The following is an 18,847-nucleotide window of genomic DNA, read 5'->3' on the forward strand; positions in this document are numbered from 1 at the left end:
CTGAACCACCGTCTTCTGCTTGGGCACCACCGTACCCCTTTCAACTTAACTATGTCAGGTATGATTTTCCACTGTGACCCACTGTTTTTCCTTGTTGTTTCCTGTCAAACGCATGCTATTTTTGTAGAAATGTGGTTAGGTTTAACTTAGGAATCAGTGTAGTGGACTGTAGGTGTATATTAGATGGTAGAAAATAGGGTTGGGATCATACTGTACCGGGCATAAACTTCATATGCCGGGCAATACTTGCATAGGCTGTATGAAGTTTATGCCCGGTCTCCATAGAATGCGCGCGCCACCGAGTTGAGCACGGTTAGTGTCCGTCGCCGCTACGCCCTTTCACTTGACCTGCGGTGGAAGGGTGGATTTGATATGACGTCGAATTCACTCTTTCTGTCTGCGTTTCAGGTGCTACCGGGCGCTTACGACCGAGGAAGGAAGATTCTGGGTCCTCCACCGAAGACGCGACAATCGCTCGTCTCCCTGTCGGGGATGGGAGTGTCCGAGATGGTACCGAACACGCCTCCTCTTCCGGGCAGGTCGACTTCTCATGGGTTGCGGACGAGCCCTTGGAGGAGGAATCAGACTTCTGTGACGAGGCCATCATTGCTTACGCTATGGTCGAGACCATAAGCCGGGAGGATCCACCAAACTGGTATTGCTGCGCCCCCAAGGAAGAAGACCGCATTTGTCATCATTTCCCGGGGAAGCAGTTCACCATGTATGAATTTGCTTTCCGTGAGGCGGGGATTAGACTGCCCTTCAACTCCTTCCAGATGTCGGTCTTCAAGTGGCTCCGGCTGGCGCCGTCCCAACTACATCCTAATGCTCTCGCATTTATGCGGGCATTCGAGTTAGTTTGCCAGTTCCTCGGCATTGGTTGCACCCGGGCTCTCTTCTTCCACGTTTTCCATCTCCAGAGGTCCGGTTCCCGTGGTCGCCACAGTTGGGTTTCTTTCAAGCAGCCCGTGCGTCTGTTCAAGACGTACGAGGATTCTGTTCGCCATTTCAAAAACCGGTGGTACGTGGTGATGCCGATTACCCGGGCTGCCCTTCACTCTCTATACTACTATCAACGGAAACCCAACGGGGAGGAGACGCTGATGTCGAAGATACCGCTGAGGTGGCAGCGTGATCATTTCGATCTCTCCACGGCGCATTACCGGGTCAAGTATGCGATGCTCGGCGAGGAGGATAGGCTCGCGTACAAGAAGCTGATCGATTACGTGCAGAGCTTCAGCTTGGGGTTCTGGGCGAATCGACAGGGCGTGCCCTACCTGGATGAGGCCGGGGAGCTAATCACCGAGACGCGTTATATCAATACGAAGGCTCTGCTCGAGTGTGATACCGAGGAGGAAGCTCTGGCGTTATTGAGTAGGCAGACTTTGTTTAGCTTTTTATTTCTGTTTATGACTTCGGTCGCTAATGTTTGTGTGTAATTTATTTGCAGGTGCCATGCCCAATGCTCGTGATCGGGTGCTGAAGCTAGCGAATCAGGTCGGCGCTCCTGACCGGGTGCCCAAGAAGAAGAAGAAAACTGTGGCCCGTGTCTCGGAGACTGCTGGCGATGCCGGGGCCGGTCCCTCGCAGGCGGCGAGCGTGATTCCTTCCTCTCCTCCTCGATCTAACCCGATCAACATTCCTGATAGCAGTCCGTCGCCAGCGGCTTCTCCCCTCCATAAACGGAAGCGTCCGGCTGGGCCTCTCACCAGGTCGTCTCCAGGAAGTCCGAATGGACCGGGCGGCTATCTTCTACCTCCCTGCTATGTGGAACGGTCGTTCTTCAAGGCCGAGGAGTCGATTGTTGTGCCTGCGCCTGAGGCCAAGGCTATTCTGGACCAGGACGCTGCCGGGAGAAAAGATCTGGCCAGGGATATTGCTGCTGTCATCCGGGTGATGGAGACGGCCATGGTTATGACCGACACTTCGGTCTCCACCGCCTCGCTGGAGGATGCCCTTTTGCAGGTTCGGACGGAGAAGGAAAGACTATCTAAAGATCTGTCGGACTACAAAGAAGAGCATCAGCTGCAGGAAGGGCTGAGCCAGAAGCTGGAGGAGGTGGAAAAGGAGAGGGACCAGTTGAAGGCTGCTAAGGCGAGCTTGGAAGAGCAGGTGGTCGACCATCAGAAGCTGACCGATGACAACGCTGGCCTACGGGCTCAGGTTGAGTCTCTCGAGGGAAAGGTCCGTCCTCTGGCAGATGAGACCGAGGAGGAACGCGCCCTTGGTTCGCGCGGTGAGCTGCTAGGGCATCTTCGGACTCTCAACCAAGATCTCGTGGCCTGCTTCAAAGAGGGTTTCGACAATGCTGTCGAGCAGCTCGGGCTTCTGAACCCTGAGTTGGTGACAGCAGGGTCGGCCTATAACTGCTGCGTCCGGGATGGTGAGATTATCTGCCCGTTTGAAGCGGAGGAGGAGCTGGGGGGAGAAGAAGAAGAAGAGGATGAAGAGGTGCTCCGAGCGGAGTGTTAGTTTATTTGTTTTGCTTTGATTTTAGTTATCATGGCCTGCGTGCCTTATGTATTTTGGCCTTCGGGCGTTGTAATATGGCCTTCGGGCGTACTTGGCTTCGGCCGCTCTTATCGTTTCTAATGTATGAATATTTTCGTTATCATTCATTGTGCTCGTTTGTGTTTGATACTTGTTTGTATGAATTCGTACTCTGCTCGACTTTGTTAATCTCCTCGGTTTAGGGAACCGACGAAGTGTCGGGCTTTGTGCCCGTGGGTATCGAAGCCCGGGTCCGTTGTTCGAACCCTGGTCCCGAGGCTTGGGTCCTCCCATCGCGAGCTGGGTGCCCTGCCAGTCCTGGTACTTCGACGTTGAGTCTTGGTCAAGATCCCAACCGTCGGGGAGGGTTGTGTTTGTTATGTGACCCCGGATCGTTCCCGGGTCTCGTGGTTCCTCCCTGGGGTTTTGGGGACGAAGAGCGTGGTCGTACCTGCCACGTCTCCCCGTGGTGTATTTAGCTGTAATATTGTCTAAGTTTTTCTGCGTTCCATGGTCGAGCGAGTTGTTCTCCTTGTAGGTTTTCTAGGTAATAGGCCCCGTTGCTCGTTTTGTCGCGGACGCGGTAAGGGCCTTCCCAGTTGGCCGCCAGTTTGCTCTCTCTCGGGTTTTTCTGGTTTCTTCTGAGGACCAGGGTGCCGACCTGGAACTCTCTTTTTATGACTTTCGCGTCATGGCGTAGTGCTATTTTTGTTTGAGGGTTGTTTCCCTGAGAGCTGCTTCGGAACGTATCTCCTCGACTAGGTCGAGCTCGGCTCTAAGGGTTTCATCGTTCATTTCCTCGTCTAGGGGCTCCTCTGTCCTCCTCGTTGGCGTCCGTATCTCCACCGGGATGACTGCCTCGGTGCCGTAAGTTAGTCGGAACGGGGTTTCCCGGTGGTGGTAGAATGTGGTGTCGTGCGGTAGGCCCATAGGACGCTATGTAGCTCCTCGACCCATGCCCTCTTTGCCTCACCGAGTCTGCGTTTGAGGCCACGTAAGATTACCCTGTTGGCCGCCTCTGCTTGCCCGTTCGTCTGCGGATGCTCGACAGACGTGAAATGCTGTGTGGTGCCCAGGCTGGCGACGAAGTCCTGGAATCCTCCGTCCGTGAATTGTGTCCCGTTGTCTGTGACAAGTGCCTGGGGTATACCGAACCGAGCGAGGATATTGCGTTTGAAGAACCGGAGAATGTTCTGCGCGGTTATTTTAGCCAGTGCCTCCGCCTCGATCCATTTGGTGAAGTAATCCACCCCGACGATGAGGTATTTATTCTGATATGATCCGGTGACGAAGGGTCCGAGGATGTCCATGCCCCACCACGCGAAGGGCCATGGGGAAGACAGTGATTTGAGGTCGTTCGGGGGTGCGAGGTGCATGTCGGCATGTCGTTGGCATTTGTCACATCTTTTGACGTGCTCTTTCGAATCGTTTTGCATGGTCGGCCAGTAGTAGCCTGCTCGAAGGGCTTTTCGTGCGAGTGATCGTCCGCCGAGGTGTTGAGCGTTAATTCCCCGGTGTATCTCTCCAAGTATGTCGGGGACTTTCTCTTCCTCGACGCATTTGAGTAGTGGGATGGAGAATCCTCTCCGGTAGAGTTTGCCTTCGAGGAGTACGTACGAGCATGCGCGTCGTTTGACAGTGGTCGCCTCTTTCGGGTCAGCCGGGAGTTCGTCTCGTGTGAGGTAATTGTAGATGGGTGTCATCCAACAGTGGGCATCTCCAATAGCGTTGACCTCGAGTGGAGGCGGTAGTTTGTCGATGCTGGGCCGAGGGAGAATTTCTTGGATTACTGATTTATTCCCACCCTTTTTCCTCGTGCTGGCTAGTTTCGAGAGAACGTCTGCCCGTGTGTTGTGCTCGCGGGGTATGTGTTGAACTTCCCATTTTTCAAATCTATCAAGTTTTTCTTTGACGAGGGACAAGTACTCGAGGAGGTTGTCGTTCTTGGTTTGGTATTCTCCTCGCACTTGTGAGGCCACGAGCTGGGAGTCGGTGGATATTTTTACCTCTTTTGCTCCCAGGTCCTCGGCTAACCTCAGGCCTGCGAGGAAGGCTTCGTATTCGGCTTGGTTGTTTGATGTTGGGAACGCTAGCGCTAATGATACCTCTATCAGGATCCCTTCTTCATTTTCGAGGATGATCCCGGCCCCGCTGCCTGATGTGCTAGAGGCGCCATCGACGAAGATCGTCCATTTGTGGGCGCTTTCTGCTGGAGTCGGGCAGTGGGTCATCTCCGCGACGAAGTCGGCCAGTGCCTGAGCTTTCAAGGCTTTCCTACTTTCGTATTGTATGTCGAATTCGGAGAGTTCTAGTGACCACTTGAGCATCCTCCCGGCCATATCCGGGCGCCCGAGCAGCTGTTTGATTGGCTGGTCGGTCCTCACCTTTATCGTGTGTGCGAGGAAGTAATATCGTAGTCTCCTCGCTGTGTTGATGAGGGCCAGGGCGACCTTTTCGATTTGCTGATATCGGAGCTCGGGACCTTGGAGTGCTTTACTCGTAAAATAGATGGGCTTTTGTCCTTCGTCGGTTTCTCTTATTAGAACGGCGCTGACGGCCTCGGTTGCCACGGATAGGTATAAGTATAGGGTTTCCTTTTCTGATGGCCGTGATAAGACCGGGGGTTGGGACAGAACCTTCTTTAGATGGAGTAGCGCTTGCTCGCATTCATCGGTCCAGTCGAAGGTAGCCTCTTTGCGAAGGAGTCTGAAGAATGGCAATGCGTGCTGGGCGGACTTGGCGATGAAACGGGAGAGTGAGGCGAGCACTCCATTGAGTGACTGGATCGATTTTTGGTTTTCGGGGTCGGAAACTCCGAGAATGCCCGGCATTTGTCGGGGTTGGCCTCGATCCCTCTTTCGGTGAGATAGAAACCGAGGAACTTGCCTGCCCGGACTCCGAACGTGCATTTTTCGGGGTTGAACCTCATTTTACACTGTCTCGCCTGCTCGAATACCTTCGCAAGGTGTCGAGCATGGGTTATCTCCTCGTGTGATTTGACGATCATGTCGTCCATGTACACTTCGAGCATGTCCCCTATTTCGTCCTTGAAGACTTTGTTCATCATGCGTTGGTATGTAGCGCCAGCGTTCTTGAGCCTGAACGGCATCACGTTGTAATAGTAATTGCCCGTTGGGGTCATGAACGCTGTGTGTTTCTTGTCTGCGGGCGACATAGGGATCTGGTTGTATCCACTATATGCGTCCATGAAGGACAAGAGTTTAAAACCTGCAGAGTTGTCAACGAGCAAGTCTATACTAGGGAGGGGGAAGGCATCTTTCGGGCAAGCCCTATTAAGATCAGTATAATCAACACACATACGCCATTTTCCATTATTTTTCTTAACGAGGACTACATTAGAGAGCCAGGTTGTGTACTGGGCTTCAGAAATAAAATTTGCCTCTAAGAGGTCTTTTACAGCTCGCTCGGCAGCCTCTGCCTTTTCGGGCGATTGCTTGCGTCTACGCTGTGCTATGGGCTTGGCTGCCCGGTCTAAAGCTAGCTTATGACACGCGATCTCGGGGTCCAGCCCGGGCATTTCTGCGGCATTCCACGCGAAGAGGTCGGAGTTCTCTTTGAGGCATGCTACTAGCTCTTCTCTTGTTTCCTCGGGTAGTCCCTTACCTATCTTCACCGTCCTTTCCGGATCGTCCCCAAGAGGAATGAGTTCGAACTCCCCGTCGGGGATTGGTCGGACCGGGTGTTCGAGAGAGCGTTCCTTGGGGAACCTCCCCTCTTCGGTCTCGTCCAGCCCGATGCGACAGTCGAGGTCGATGGCGTTGACTCCTCGGGCAGGATCCTCGGTCTTGAGTTTTTTGTTGTCGCAGTTGCTCTTCGTGCTGACTACGGCCTGTCCTTTTACTGCGGCGTCGTAGCATCGCCGGGCTGCTTCGATGTCACCATGGATGGTGACCACACGTCCCAATTTGGTGTAGTATTTCATCTTCAGGTGGACGGTGGATGGGACCGCGGTGAGTTCGGCCAGTGTCGGGCGTCCAAAGATGCAATTGTAGAGAGACGGACAGTCTACGACCAGGAATTGGATTTTGACTTCCCTGGCCGTTTCTTGTTCGCCGAAGGTGACGAGGAGCTCAACATATCCCCACGGTCTGGTTGTTGCTCCGTTGAATCCTTGGAGATCTGATCCGACGTAGGGGGCTAAGTTGGTCTTGTCTAGCTTCAGAGTCTTGAAGAGGTGGACGTACATGATATCCACTGAGCTGCCTTGGTCGACCAGGATGCGTCGTACGTCGAATTGGGCCATCTTTGCCCTTATCAATAGTGGGATGCCCGAGTTCGGGGATCCGCCCGGGAGTTCCTCCAGGAAGAAGGATATTGGGTTGGATTTTCCCCGGTATTTTGTCAATGTCGCTTTCTGCTCGGGGGCAGTCAGTAGGAGTTCGTCGAACTTACGTTTGACGGAGAGGGCCGCGGATTCCCCGTTAGTTCCTCCTCCTGATATCACCAGTGTGGTAGGGAAGTTTTCCCAGGGGCTGAGTGCAGTGATCTTGCCCTCGGGCAATGGTTCGGGGAGGAAGAAATCTTCCGGTCGTGACACGCAGAGGGCCACTTGATAGGGAGAGTTGTCAGGGGGTGTGTCTTCCCGGGGTCTCTTCTTCTCTGGCTCGTCGTGTCTGGGAGCTTCGTTCTTCCTCGTATACTGCTTCAGGTGCCCCTCTTGGATTAAAATTTCTATCGCATCCTTCAGGTGGACGCAGTCTTCGGTCACGTGCCCGTGACTTCTGTGGAACCGGCAGTACTTTGATTTGTCGGTGTGGGGCTTTGGTGCAGACGGTTTTGGGAACCTGACCCTGCCCTGCTTAAATTCAGAGTTGATACATTCTGCGAGGATGCGCTCTCGAGAAGCTGTCAGTAAGGTGTACTCGCTATATCTGCCCGCGGGGCCTCTTCCTTCCCGGAGCTCGCGAGGTCTTTCTTCTCTTCGTTTGTCTCCGTTGCGACGGGAAATGCTCGTGTCCTTGCGTTTTGAGTGCTCGGTCTCCCCAGCGTTACGTCCGCTGCGGGCATTGTGTGCCACCTGCTTTTCCTCGTATCTGATGTAGGCCTGGGCTTTATGCAGGAGCTCGTTTAAGGTGCGGGGAGGCTCGATCCCTACGGCTCTGCTAAGTTCACTGCCGGGCAAGAGACCTCTCTCGAGGAGATACTTCTTCATGTGCTCGGTGGTATCTACCTCGACAGCTTCCTGGTTGAATCGCTCGATGTATGAGCGCAGTGTTTCATTCTTCTTCTGCACTATGGCTTCAAGGGTCGCCTCAGTCTTGGGGTGACGACGGGAAGCTGTAAAGTGCCTGGTGAACATGGACCTCATGACTCTCCATGACGTAATGGACTCAGGGGCCAAGCTTTTGTACCAAGCCATGGCCCCTTTCCTGAGGGTCGTTGAGAACAGTCGGCATTTGAGGTGCCCGGTTATATCATTGCGGTAGTCGAGCATCGCGTTGACGTTGTCGACGTGATCGTCGGGATCTGTAGTCCCGTCGTACACAGCTAGATTTGGTGGTTTCTCCATGCCTTTGGGGAGCGGGGCTTCCATTATTGCCCGAGATAGGGGGCAATGCAAATCTTCCTCGTCGCTCCTTAAGGGAGACAGTTCGTTGTTGTCGGGGCTGTGTCCGCGCCTTGGTGATGTTCCCGCTCGACCACCGTCACGACGGGCGCGTGCCCTGCTGACGTGGGGTTCTGGAGAGCGACGTCCTCGCTTCTTCGTTGGCTCCGAACGTTGTTGTATCCTACTCATCGGCTGGGGCCGGGCCTCTTGTCGTTCGGCTTCGAGGGCCATGATTCGTTCGTGCTGCTGGTGGAGCATAGAACCGGCCTGATTGAGGGCATTCACCATGGCAATCATTACGGCGTCTCCTTCAACGGGAACGGGAATGGGATGAAATGTCTCTGCCCCTAAATTGTGGGCGTGAGAGGCATCCCCGTTGTTTTGGGGCTCTGGAGACGGGGTGGATGGATGACCGTCCCGAGCGTCCGTTTCATGGGATGGCGGGCCGTCGTCCATATTGTAGTTGACGAGGGGACGGCTGTGATCGCTATGTTGTTCTCCGGCCATGTTGGAAGGACAGAAATAAATGAGCTTTTGATCCTCGTTTGATGAAGATGGGGATAGCTATTTCCCACAGACGGCGCCACTGATCTTACCTGATCAGGAGGGCCTTCCAAGGTCTTGGTGAATGGGCCAGAGAATGAAATGAGAGGGGGGTGTACCTGCAAGGTGCTCCAATGCTTAAGTCAGAAAAGGTACAGAATGAGGTTATCAGAGTGTGAGTTAGAATACCTGCCCCTTTGCCATAAAAGGGGTATTTATACTGAGCCCCCAGCGCTGGGCCAAGGCTCCTAATGGGCTGGATTAGCTAGGCCCAAGGAGGAGCTGCCAGGGGACGCGTCAGAAGCGTTAAGACCTAGACCAAGGTCTGCCCCCTGGTCCAACTGCCCCTATCCCTAAGGAGACAATATAGGGGAGTGGGGTGACGTGGTAAGTGAGATGCCGTTATGGCTCTGCCCGACACAACTTAGGTGTCCGCGACGTGGGTTGACGATGAGTGGATGGAGATCATATGAGGAGGACCCGCTCGTTGTCCGACACGTATTTAAGGGGCCGGGGAGACGTTCTTCGGGCGGACGGTCGTTCACCTGACGTGTCCTCGTGGTCGTTTGGACACGGTCGTTTGGACGTGGGCTTGGCGAGCATTGGGCCGTGCCGTGCCTAGTGTCATGGCCCAGTCCAGAACACCTCCCAACCTGTGGGAAGGTTACCAGGTGTTTCTCAGTGCTTGAAAGCATGAGATTATTTGTAAGTCAAAGCCCGTAGGCAAGAGTGATTATGTTCTTAAACGAAGCTGTGAATCATGTTCAAGTTGTTTAAACATTACATGGTACTTGTAATGATAGGAATGGAAACTGGAGGTTTCTATCTAGGAGTGCCTAGGTATAGATTGCATTGGGTAGGGATTAAGTGAGGAGTTGTAAACGGGGGAGTTTAACTCTGAATTAATACTGCTAATGGTGGATCTTCTTCCTAGCTTGGTGTGCCCCCAGAGTAGGTAACGTTGTACCGAAATGGGTTAACAATTACTGGTGTTTTTACCTTCTGCACACTATATTATGTATGTTATAACTCAGTCTAGTTTTAGTCTGTTTATGAAGGGAATAACAGACCTAACACATTGCCTGCAGTCTGATTGCAAAACAGAATGTTATGACATTCATTATTGACTGCTGTTACTGATAGAATGGTTGGTCTGTTACAGTTCATCCTTCTGTAATGTTGGAACAAGTGATGTTCAAATCAATGTTGAGACATCATGCTGATAACTGGGCAGGATCAAGAAACAAAAGGGCTATGTTTGAACTCTACTGTGTCTTTGTACTAGATGGACAAAACTGGATGTTCTTCTGTCCATGGTGGTAGATTAGCAGATGTCGTGACATCTGGGACTATGTGCATATGAGTACTGGGTTTTATTTTTCCTAACTGTCTTGCTGTATTAGGAACAATGTTGGATCAGATGTCATGACTTCGTGTAGAACATCTGAACTCTAACTATACCAGAATTTCACTATTCAAGAGGAGGTCGTGCATCTGGCCGTGGTGGTGGACGCGGCCGTGGGAGAGGTAGGTTCATCAACATTCAATGTCAAGTTTGCTTCAAATATGGTCACCTTGCTGCTAACTGCTATCACAGGTTCAATCAACAGTTTCAACCTAACATACCTGCTGATTTTCAAACAATGAACCTACAAAATTTCTACAATCCGTATCAACCAATTGGTGGACCTCAGTTTGCTCAGCCCATGGTTAACACTTGGTCACGCCCAAGATATCAACCAAGACTTGCTATTCTCCCTGTTCCTCAGTCACAGATCACTCCCAATGCTATGATTGCTAACACAGCTTCAGTTCCAAGCAGTGGCTGGTTCCCAGACTCAGGAGCTTCTTATCATGTTACCAATGCCTCTCAAAACATACAACAGACCATACCTTTTGAAGGTCCTGATCAGATCTTCATTGGTAATGGTCAAGGTTTGCACATTCACTCTTCAGGATCTTCTTATTTTCCCTCTCATTCTAAACCCAACACTCCATTAGCTCTTCATAATTTACTGCTTGTTCCTTCTATTACAAAGAACCTGATAACTGTCAGTAAATTATATCTTGATAATAGAGTTTTCTTTGAGTTTCATGCTGATATGTGTTATGTCAAATCTCAGGCTACCAATGAAATTCTGCTCCAAGGTCGTGTAGGAAGTGATGGCCTGTACCAATTTTCCCACCTTTAGCTTCTTAAGTCTCCTTCAACAAGCCAAGTCTCATGTCTCACCTTAGACTCTAATGCTTCTGTTTCAAGATCTGATTCCAGCACTAATGATAAGGTTTCAGTTTCTAATCAAAATGTATCAGCTAATAACTCATATAATTCTCAACATACTTGGCATTTACGCCTTGGTCATACAAATCCTAATACTATGAGACTTGTTTTAGCTCAATGTAATATTCCTTATTCTAATAAAGTTGAATCTGTCTTTTGTTCTGCCTGCTGTATGGGAAAGGCACATAGGCTGCACTCCCCTCAATCACAAACTCAATATCACTCTCCTCTTGAATTAATTTTCAGTGACCTATGGGGTCCTTCCCCAGTCAAATCCTCCCAAAACTTTACCTACTACATCACCTTTGTGGATGCATACACTAGATTTACTTGGATCTATTTGCTCAAAAATAAATCTGAAGCCTTAACTATCTTTAAACAATTCAAAGTCATGGCTGAATTACAATTGGGATTTCCTATTAAATTTGTCCAAACTGATTGGGGTGGTGAATTTCGCCCATTTACAAAATTTCTTTCTGATCTTGGCATTATTCATCGTCTAATTTGCCCTCACACTCATCACCAAAATGGTGTAGTGGAGAGGAAGCATAGACACATTGTTGATCTTGGTTTTACTCTCTTGAGTCATGCCTTTTTACCTCTCAAATTTTGGGATCATGCCTTTTTAACTGATGTCTACCTAATAAATAGGTTACCAACCATGTCTCTCAATCAACATATACCATATGTTGTCCTTTTCAATCAAAATCCTGATTATAAATTCCTCAAAGTCTTTGGGTGTGCTTGTTTTCCTCTCCTTCTCCCATACAACTCTCAGAAATTTGACTTTAGATCCCATGAATGCCTTTTTCTAGGGTATTCTACAGCTCACAAAGGTTACAAATGTCTCTCCCCAAGTGGTAGAATATTCATCTCTAAAGATGTCCTTTTCAATGAGTCCAAATTTTCTTACAATGATATTTTTTTTCCTAATGTTTCTCTCCCCTCATCAACCATTCCATCCTCTTCTTCATCTAAAGTAACCCTTAACACACAAGCTCTCCCTAATGTTTTTCCCGTTCCTACTACTTCCACTACCTCACACTCCTCTTCTTCTTCTCAATTCAATTCCAGCCACACACCTACTGCCTCTATGTCAGCCAACCCTATAACACAAACAACCAGCACTAATCCTACTCCTTCACCCTCTTCAAATGCCAACAATCAGCCCACTACTACCACTTCACCATCCTCCTCCTCTATTTCTGCTCCTAGGGATCCTAACCTTCAGCCTCTCCCCACCAATACTCATCCTATGACTACTAGAACTAAATCTGGTGTACCCTTACCTCGTCTAAATCCTTCCATTTTTCTTGTCAATTCTGAGCCTAAGAGTGTTAAAACTGCTCTCCAAGATCCTAAGTGGTTTGCTGCTATGCAAGATGAGTATGGTGCCTTGATAAGGAACAACACTTGGTCTTTGGTACCACTGCCTGCTAACAGGAAAGCAATAGGCTGCTAGTAGGTTTTTCGTGTAAAGGAAAATGCTGATGGGACAGTAAATAAGTACAAAGTTAGGCTTGTTGCTAAGGGGTTCCATCAAGTCCATGGATTTGACTTTAATGAAACTTTCTCCCCTGTTATTAAACCGGTCACAATTAGAATTATTTTAACTCTTGCTCTCACTTATAATTGGCCTCTGCAGCAATTGGATATAAACAATGCCTTTTTGAATGGCATTCTTGAAGAGGAGGTCTATATGATGCAACCCCTTGGACTTACTGCCCCTAATTCATCTCTGGTTTGTCACTTGCACAAGGCCTTGTATGGCCTCAAACAGGCCCCAAGGCAATGGTTTGAAAGACTCAAAACCACTCTTTTATCCTTTGGATTTTTGAACAGCAAGTGTGATACTTCATTGTTCATCTACAAGCATCACAGTGTTGTCATTTATATGCTAGTTTAAGTTGATGATATAATCATCACAGGAAACTCTCCTCCTCTCATCAAGCAAATTACTCAACAACTAAATCATGTGTTTTCTCTCAAACAACTTGGTGACTTGGATTATTTTCTGGGCCTTGAGGTGAAGAAACTCTCCAATGGTAATCTCCTTCTCACTCAATCTAAGTACCTAAGGGACTTGCTAATCAAAATTGATATGGAGAATTCCAATCCAGTTGCTACTCCTATGGCATCCACCACCAAACTCATCAAAACAGGGTCTGCTGCCTTGTCTGATGCCTCTCACTACAGGTCCATTGTAGGGGCCCTGTAGTATGCAACAATTACACGCCCAGAAATCTGCTATGCTGTTAACAAAGTATGTCAGTTCATGGCACACCCCTTGGAGTCCCATTGGCTAGATGTCAAGCGTATTCTACGCTACCTAAAAGGCACTATCACCTCAGGTTTATTGTTCACTCCTGCCTCCACTGTTCCGTTCTCTCTGCAGGCCTACTGTGATGCTGACTGGGCTGCTGACCCAGATGATAGAAGATCCACCTCTGGGTCAGCTGTGTACTTAGGCTCTAATTTGATCTCTTGGTGGTCTAAAAAGCAAACTGTTGTTGCTCGTTCTAGTGCTGAGGCAGAATATCGCAGCTTGGCGCACACCACAGCTGAAGTTTTATGGGTTCAAACTTTGCTAGCCGAACTAAAAATTCCCTTGACAACTCCAGCCATCTATTGTGACAACCAAAGCACAGTTGCTATGGCTCTTAACCCTGTTCTTCATGCGAGAGCAAAGCATATGGAGATTGATCTGTTTTTTGTAAGAGAAAAGGTCCTTAATAAGTCTCTCACTGTTTGCCACATTCCTGGTGTTGACCAGACGGCTGACATCCTCACCAAGCCTCTCTCAAGTTCAAGATTTATGGAGCTCAGCAGCAAGCTCAACCTGTCTGCCTCAAGTCAACCTTTGCAACCACCTTGAGCTTGTGGGGGAGTATTAGAGTTATATATTAGGATATGAAAAATCAGCACTATAGAATAATTAAGGTCAGCCTTAATTTAATAGAATAAGAAAAATTCAGCACTATAGAATAATTAAGGTCATCCTTAAATGTAGAGCTTCAATGATTCAACTCTTGAATGTTCAACTCCTCTTGTATAAATAGAGCATCATGCTCCATTCCAATTCAATATAAAAAACAGAATTAGTGGGTAAGGAGGATGTCAAGGTATGATCCCAATGCTAATGCTTATGATGAAATGCATGAGGGATCTTAGGGTCAAAATTGGGGTCTTACATTTCCATAATGAGTAATCAATTTGAAATAAAAGAGTGTCCCAAAATGAATGACCAATTTTAATTTTCAACGCATCTTTTTTAATTTTATCTTCTAATTAATATTATTTTCATCATTCCCAATACATGATAAGAGTATTTTATTAAAATATTTTTTTTTCTTAATATGTGTGAAACGGTTAATTGAGTAATTTATTATGAGACAAAATGAATATTTCACTTTTAATTTTTCAAAAAAAAAATTCAAAGAATACTCCTTTTAAAAAATGTTATCTACACTTTTGATAAATTAAAAAACAAATCAAAAATATTTAAAAAAATCACGAAGATGTTTAATCCAAAAATAAAGGACGACTCCTTTGAATAGTTAAGTTATCCACTAACTTTGAAGTTGAGATATCCACTAACTTTGAAGTTGAATAAATGAGAGTTGTCGTCTATCAAAAATGTGCAACATAATAATTGCGGTTACCATATAGAGTAAATAGGATCTTATCTTAAGCTGTTGTACATGACACGTACATCTAATAATTTCCATACAAAAATTTGTACATTTCTCCGTTAATACCCTCAAGACAAGAACTAACCCCAAGGGTCAATTTTGTACCTTGAATTTCATCGTAAAAGCCATCCAACCAGACCCGCGAGCGAAACGCAGCAAGCATTGGTCTGCTCCCTCTACACTACAAGAACAAAATCAGAAACTAAAATCAAAATTCGAAGAAAATATGCAATCGCTGTCGTTAAGTAGTGCCAAGAGTTTGGCGGGATTGCGATTGGTAGGTCAGGAAACGAGGACGAAGAGAAGGAGTAGCAATTGCGTCGTGGTGGCTTGTGGTAATAATTCGGATAAAGAGACTCCAACCTCGTTTCTCTCTCGGACCCAAACCTATGCTCTGTTGAAACAACAGATGGAAGTGGCGGCTAAATCGGAGGTTAGTAATAGTGTTCTCGTTTTGTTATTATCAATTGTTGAATCTGAAATTGGAAGATGAGAATTGAGGATTTTGTGTAGGATTATAAGGAAGCTGCTAGAATTCGAGACTCGCTTAGGTTATTTGAAGAAGAAGAGCCTGTTTTGCGGTTAAGGAGGTTAATCAAGGAAGCAATTGCCGATGAGAGGTTTCAGGTGCTTTTTTATTTTTATTATTATTATTGATTAAGTTGAATGTAACTTTAGTTTCACATTGAATTTTGTGAAGGTGTGTTTGTGCAATTATTTTTCTCATTTCAAAATGTCTTACTACGTAACATGTGATGTGAGTGAGAAACTCACCTAACAATAGATTAGAAAGAGAATGTAATGTGTTCTTTCTATGTGTGGTAAGACTAGTTCATGATAAGATTAGAAATGATAATATTAGAAAGAGTGTTTGGGTAACACTTTTAGTAGAAAAGATTGTGGAAAATAGACTGAAGTGGTTTGGACATGTAGAGAGAGGATTCATAGATTTTGTGGTAAAGAGAGTAGATCAAATGACGAAGATTCAAACAGTTAGAGGCAGAGGAAGACTTAGAAAAATTATAAGAGAATTTATTAAGAAGGATCTAGAGATTAACGATTTGGAGAGAAACATGGTTTAGGATAAAACATTATGGCTGAAGTTGATTTATGTAGCCGACTCCATTTAATGGGATAAGGCTTGGTTGTTGTTTTTACTTAAAAGCCAATGAACAACATGGTTCTAATTTGTGGTTTGCAACCGTAATTACAGCCAAATCAGCCACAATTCCCCGCATTTTAATGCAATATAAAGCTTTGTTGTATAAGCACCATTGCAACCGTAATTTAAAATCACGATTAGTTGTTTTTGTGTTTTTGTAGAGATGATCATCATAGATGATATATTTAAACAGATTTCAAATTTGTTGGAGTATGGTTGTGCATGACCCCATGTTTCAAAATTCAATAAAAATTGTTTCTTTCAAGCTTCAACTCAACCATTAAATTAGATGTTGTACTTAAACATGTCTACTGTCTCTCAGAACTCCATATTATGTTGCTTTGGTAGATTTGTTTTTGGCATTCTGTTAGATCAGCATACCTCGCATATTTCAGCTCTAATTGACAGCACAAGACTTATATTTACATTTTTTTATTCTGATTGACGTATAATTGCCTCGTGAGTTATACGTGTTGACACTCTTTCTTCCTTTTGTTTTTCTAGGATGCAGCTAGTTATCGTGACGAGCTAAAAAGAATTGCTCCACACTCTCTTTTAAAATGTTCCAGTGATGCTACAACATTGGTATGATAGCATCTTTCACTTTGCATAATATTATAGATACTTCTTTCTTTGATTTAAGCTATATCTCAAAAAATACAATTAACATGGAAAGTTCTCTTTTTCGAATGGTGTTTTAAAGTTGATTGCATCAGTAGAATAATTAACTTAATACCATGTCTTGAAAATGGAATATTGATATCATTAAACTGTGTGGATTGAACATTTGTCTCTGATATATACTCCTTAGGTTTCATAATTCTCACAAAACTGTTCATCTTCCCATTTGGTTTGCAGTGATCTATAACGAAAATAGATTTTCTTTCCATTGATGTCTTAAAGTAACCCGTATTTCACCTGATACACAACATACTTATGCATGAATCAAAAGAAATTCAACTTTTGACATGTAATTTCATCGTATTCAGGGAGTCAGGGTTCAAGTCAGGAGTGTATATATTGAAGGCAGAAGTCAGCCTTCAAAGGGGCTATATTTTTTTGCATATAGAATAAGAATTACCAATAACTCAGATGACACCGTTCAACTTCTTCGAAGGCATTGGGTTATAACCGACGCTAATGGGAAATCAGAAAATGTATGGTGAGTTAATTATTCCAGAGGTGTCTTCCTTTTCCCTTTTAAATCAACATGGCACTTGGTTAATGTCAAACACAATAGCTTTGGTTTATGTACCTTATCCAACTTAGTAAATAACTATGAAGCACAAACACCCTAAACACGACCCCAACACTGACACGGCGACACCAATAATAATTTGAAAAAAAATAAAAATATAACATAATGACAAGCGTCGGTGCAGGTGTCTGACACAGACACGGCCTAGGACACGTCCTTATTCAGAAGTCTTGGTGCTTATCTGATTTAAACCTTTGAAGATTCAAGTTCAACATAACTTGTGTGTTTTATTTTCGACATGACAGGGGGATTGGTGTTGTTGGTGAACAGCCAGTACTTCTTCCCAAGACTAGTTTTGAGTACTCTTCTGCATGCCCATTAAGCACATCAAATGGTAGAATGGTAAGAAAGTTTTCTTTTTCTTTGTTCTTTTCTTTCTGGTTACAATTTCCTTGCATAAATCAACATATCACACCGTAAGAAAAGAACGCGAAAGTGAAAGCTTTATTTTAGCCAGGTTTTACATGCTTTGAAATGATGGACTGCAACTTATTTTCCTTTGATTCATAAATATTTTTAGCACTGTCATATAGGGAGTTGTTATCATGATTTTGACCTCACAAGAATGTTCCCTATGTCTTTATGAGTCAAACTGGTGTAAAATTGACAAATTGTACTATTAAGACGTCCGATTATTGCATTTTGATTTTGATTGCTTAACTTAAGACTCGTTTGAATGCTTTCTAATTGTGTCTTGATTAAGTCCAATATTAAACCTGGAATTTGTATAATAATGCAGGAAGGTGAATATGAGATGATCCATGTCGATCGAGTAGGCTCACGTTCATTTAATGCTGTCATTGCCCCCTTTTCTCTCGCTTTGCTAGGAGATGATGACTGTAATACTATTTGAGATTGAACTGCAGCATCATCACCTTCAGAGATGTCCATTTACTAGCTTCTGCAGAATGGGAAGGAAAGATTATTGTTCTCACACCATTTGGAGTATAAATTTTCCGGAACATGTGTTTTGTTGAATTGAATTGTGAAAAACTCAAGAAAGAAATGAATATTTATACATAGTATAGATTATAGACTGTTGAAATTATGTTCTGTTTCCAACCCCTACATACCCAAGAGAGGGAGAAATAGAAAAATGAATCAATTGATGGTGATTATAGCTTAGAGCAACCATGAAGAGGAAGTAGATGCTGGTTTGCCTTGGGCTCACGGTTGTAGTAGTTTTTAATGATTCTATGTGTTTACCAAATGATAAGCATGTAGCATTTGAATATAAGCAGTGTTATCAAGTATGATAAAGTGATTTTGAAGTTTAAATTGGTTAAAAATGAGCTAAGTAGATATAAGAAGAGAGAACATATTCATATATTTAACAGTATCTATCTTATGACATGTTTGAAGTTAGGATTGTACTTCAGGATGATCACATTTGGTCCCAAAGGTGCTTCACTAAAGCCATTTATTCATAATCTTTATCTTTCTCGTTTTGCTGAAGCTAAGAGCCAACCTATTTGTTAGATCAGTTTTTTTTTTGAAAAAAAAATATGTTCATAAAACAGAAGTGTAAAAGAACATTATATCATTTTCTTAAAATCCTGGTCATTATTAGATTTATTCAAAGTAGAGAGGAAAAAAAAAGTTAACAGCTATTTTTTAATAAGCAAAATAAAATATATTAATGAGAGTACAAAGGATATTCAATCCTTAATATAAAGAAATGTCAAAAGAGAAGACAATACCAAAATACCTCCAAGGGATCAAAGAATTAAACTATATATAATTAAGGCTAGTATCCGGATTTATCCTCCAATCAGCTCGAAAAGGGAAGGAAGTCACACTCTATTTTCCCAAGAAAGCATCTTTACCCTTTTTAACAAGTTTCAATTTTTTA

General features: G+C 45.3%; 2 protein-coding genes across 2 annotated transcripts; one reads left to right on the forward strand and one right to left on the reverse strand.

The window, feature by feature from the left end:
* Nucleotides 1-5,131: 5,131 nt before the first annotated feature.
* On the reverse strand, nt 5,132-8,566 carry LOC127136299 (uncharacterized). The gene has a single exon (XM_051062878.1). It carries the CDS (start codon nt 8,564-8,566, stop codon nt 5,132-5,134), a length of 3,435 nt encoding a protein of 1,144 aa, XP_050918835.1.
* A 5,960-nt stretch (nt 8,567-14,526) lies between these two features.
* On the forward strand, nt 14,527-18,248 carry LOC127073932 (uncharacterized). Its single transcript, XM_051015179.1, has 6 exons — nt 14,527-15,008; nt 15,089-15,202; nt 16,242-16,322; nt 16,727-16,899; nt 17,241-17,337; nt 17,735-18,248. Exons 1-6 carry the CDS (start codon nt 14,802-14,804, stop codon nt 17,846-17,848), a joined length of 786 nt encoding a protein of 261 aa, XP_050871136.1. The 5' UTR covers nt 14,527-14,801; the 3' UTR covers nt 17,849-18,248.
* The last annotated feature ends 599 nt before the right edge of the window (nt 18,249-18,847 follow it).

This window comes from Lathyrus oleraceus, chromosome 4 (assembly GCF_024323335.1).
Source record: "Lathyrus oleraceus cultivar Zhongwan6 chromosome 4, CAAS_Psat_ZW6_1.0, whole genome shotgun sequence".
NCBI lineage: Eukaryota > Viridiplantae > Streptophyta > Magnoliopsida > Fabales > Fabaceae > Lathyrus > Lathyrus oleraceus.

Excerpts from the sequence above, each read along its gene's own strand:
- LOC127136299 (XM_051062878.1), bottom strand. The coding sequence starts at position 8,566 with ATGGCCGGAGAACAACATAGCGATCACAGCCGTCCCCTCGTCAACTAC.
- LOC127073932 (XM_051015179.1), top strand. The coding sequence starts at position 14,802 with ATGCAATCGCTGTCGTTAAGTAGTGCCAAGAGTTTGGCGGGATTGCGA. Across the intron at positions 15,009-15,088 it reads AAGTGGCGGCTAAATCGGAG|GATTATAAGGAAGCTGCTAG; the intron begins GTTAGTAATAGT and ends GATTTTGTGTAG. Across the intron at positions 16,900-17,240 it reads GGGAAATCAGAAAATGTATG|GGGGATTGGTGTTGTTGGTG; the intron begins GTGAGTTAATTA and ends TCGACATGACAG.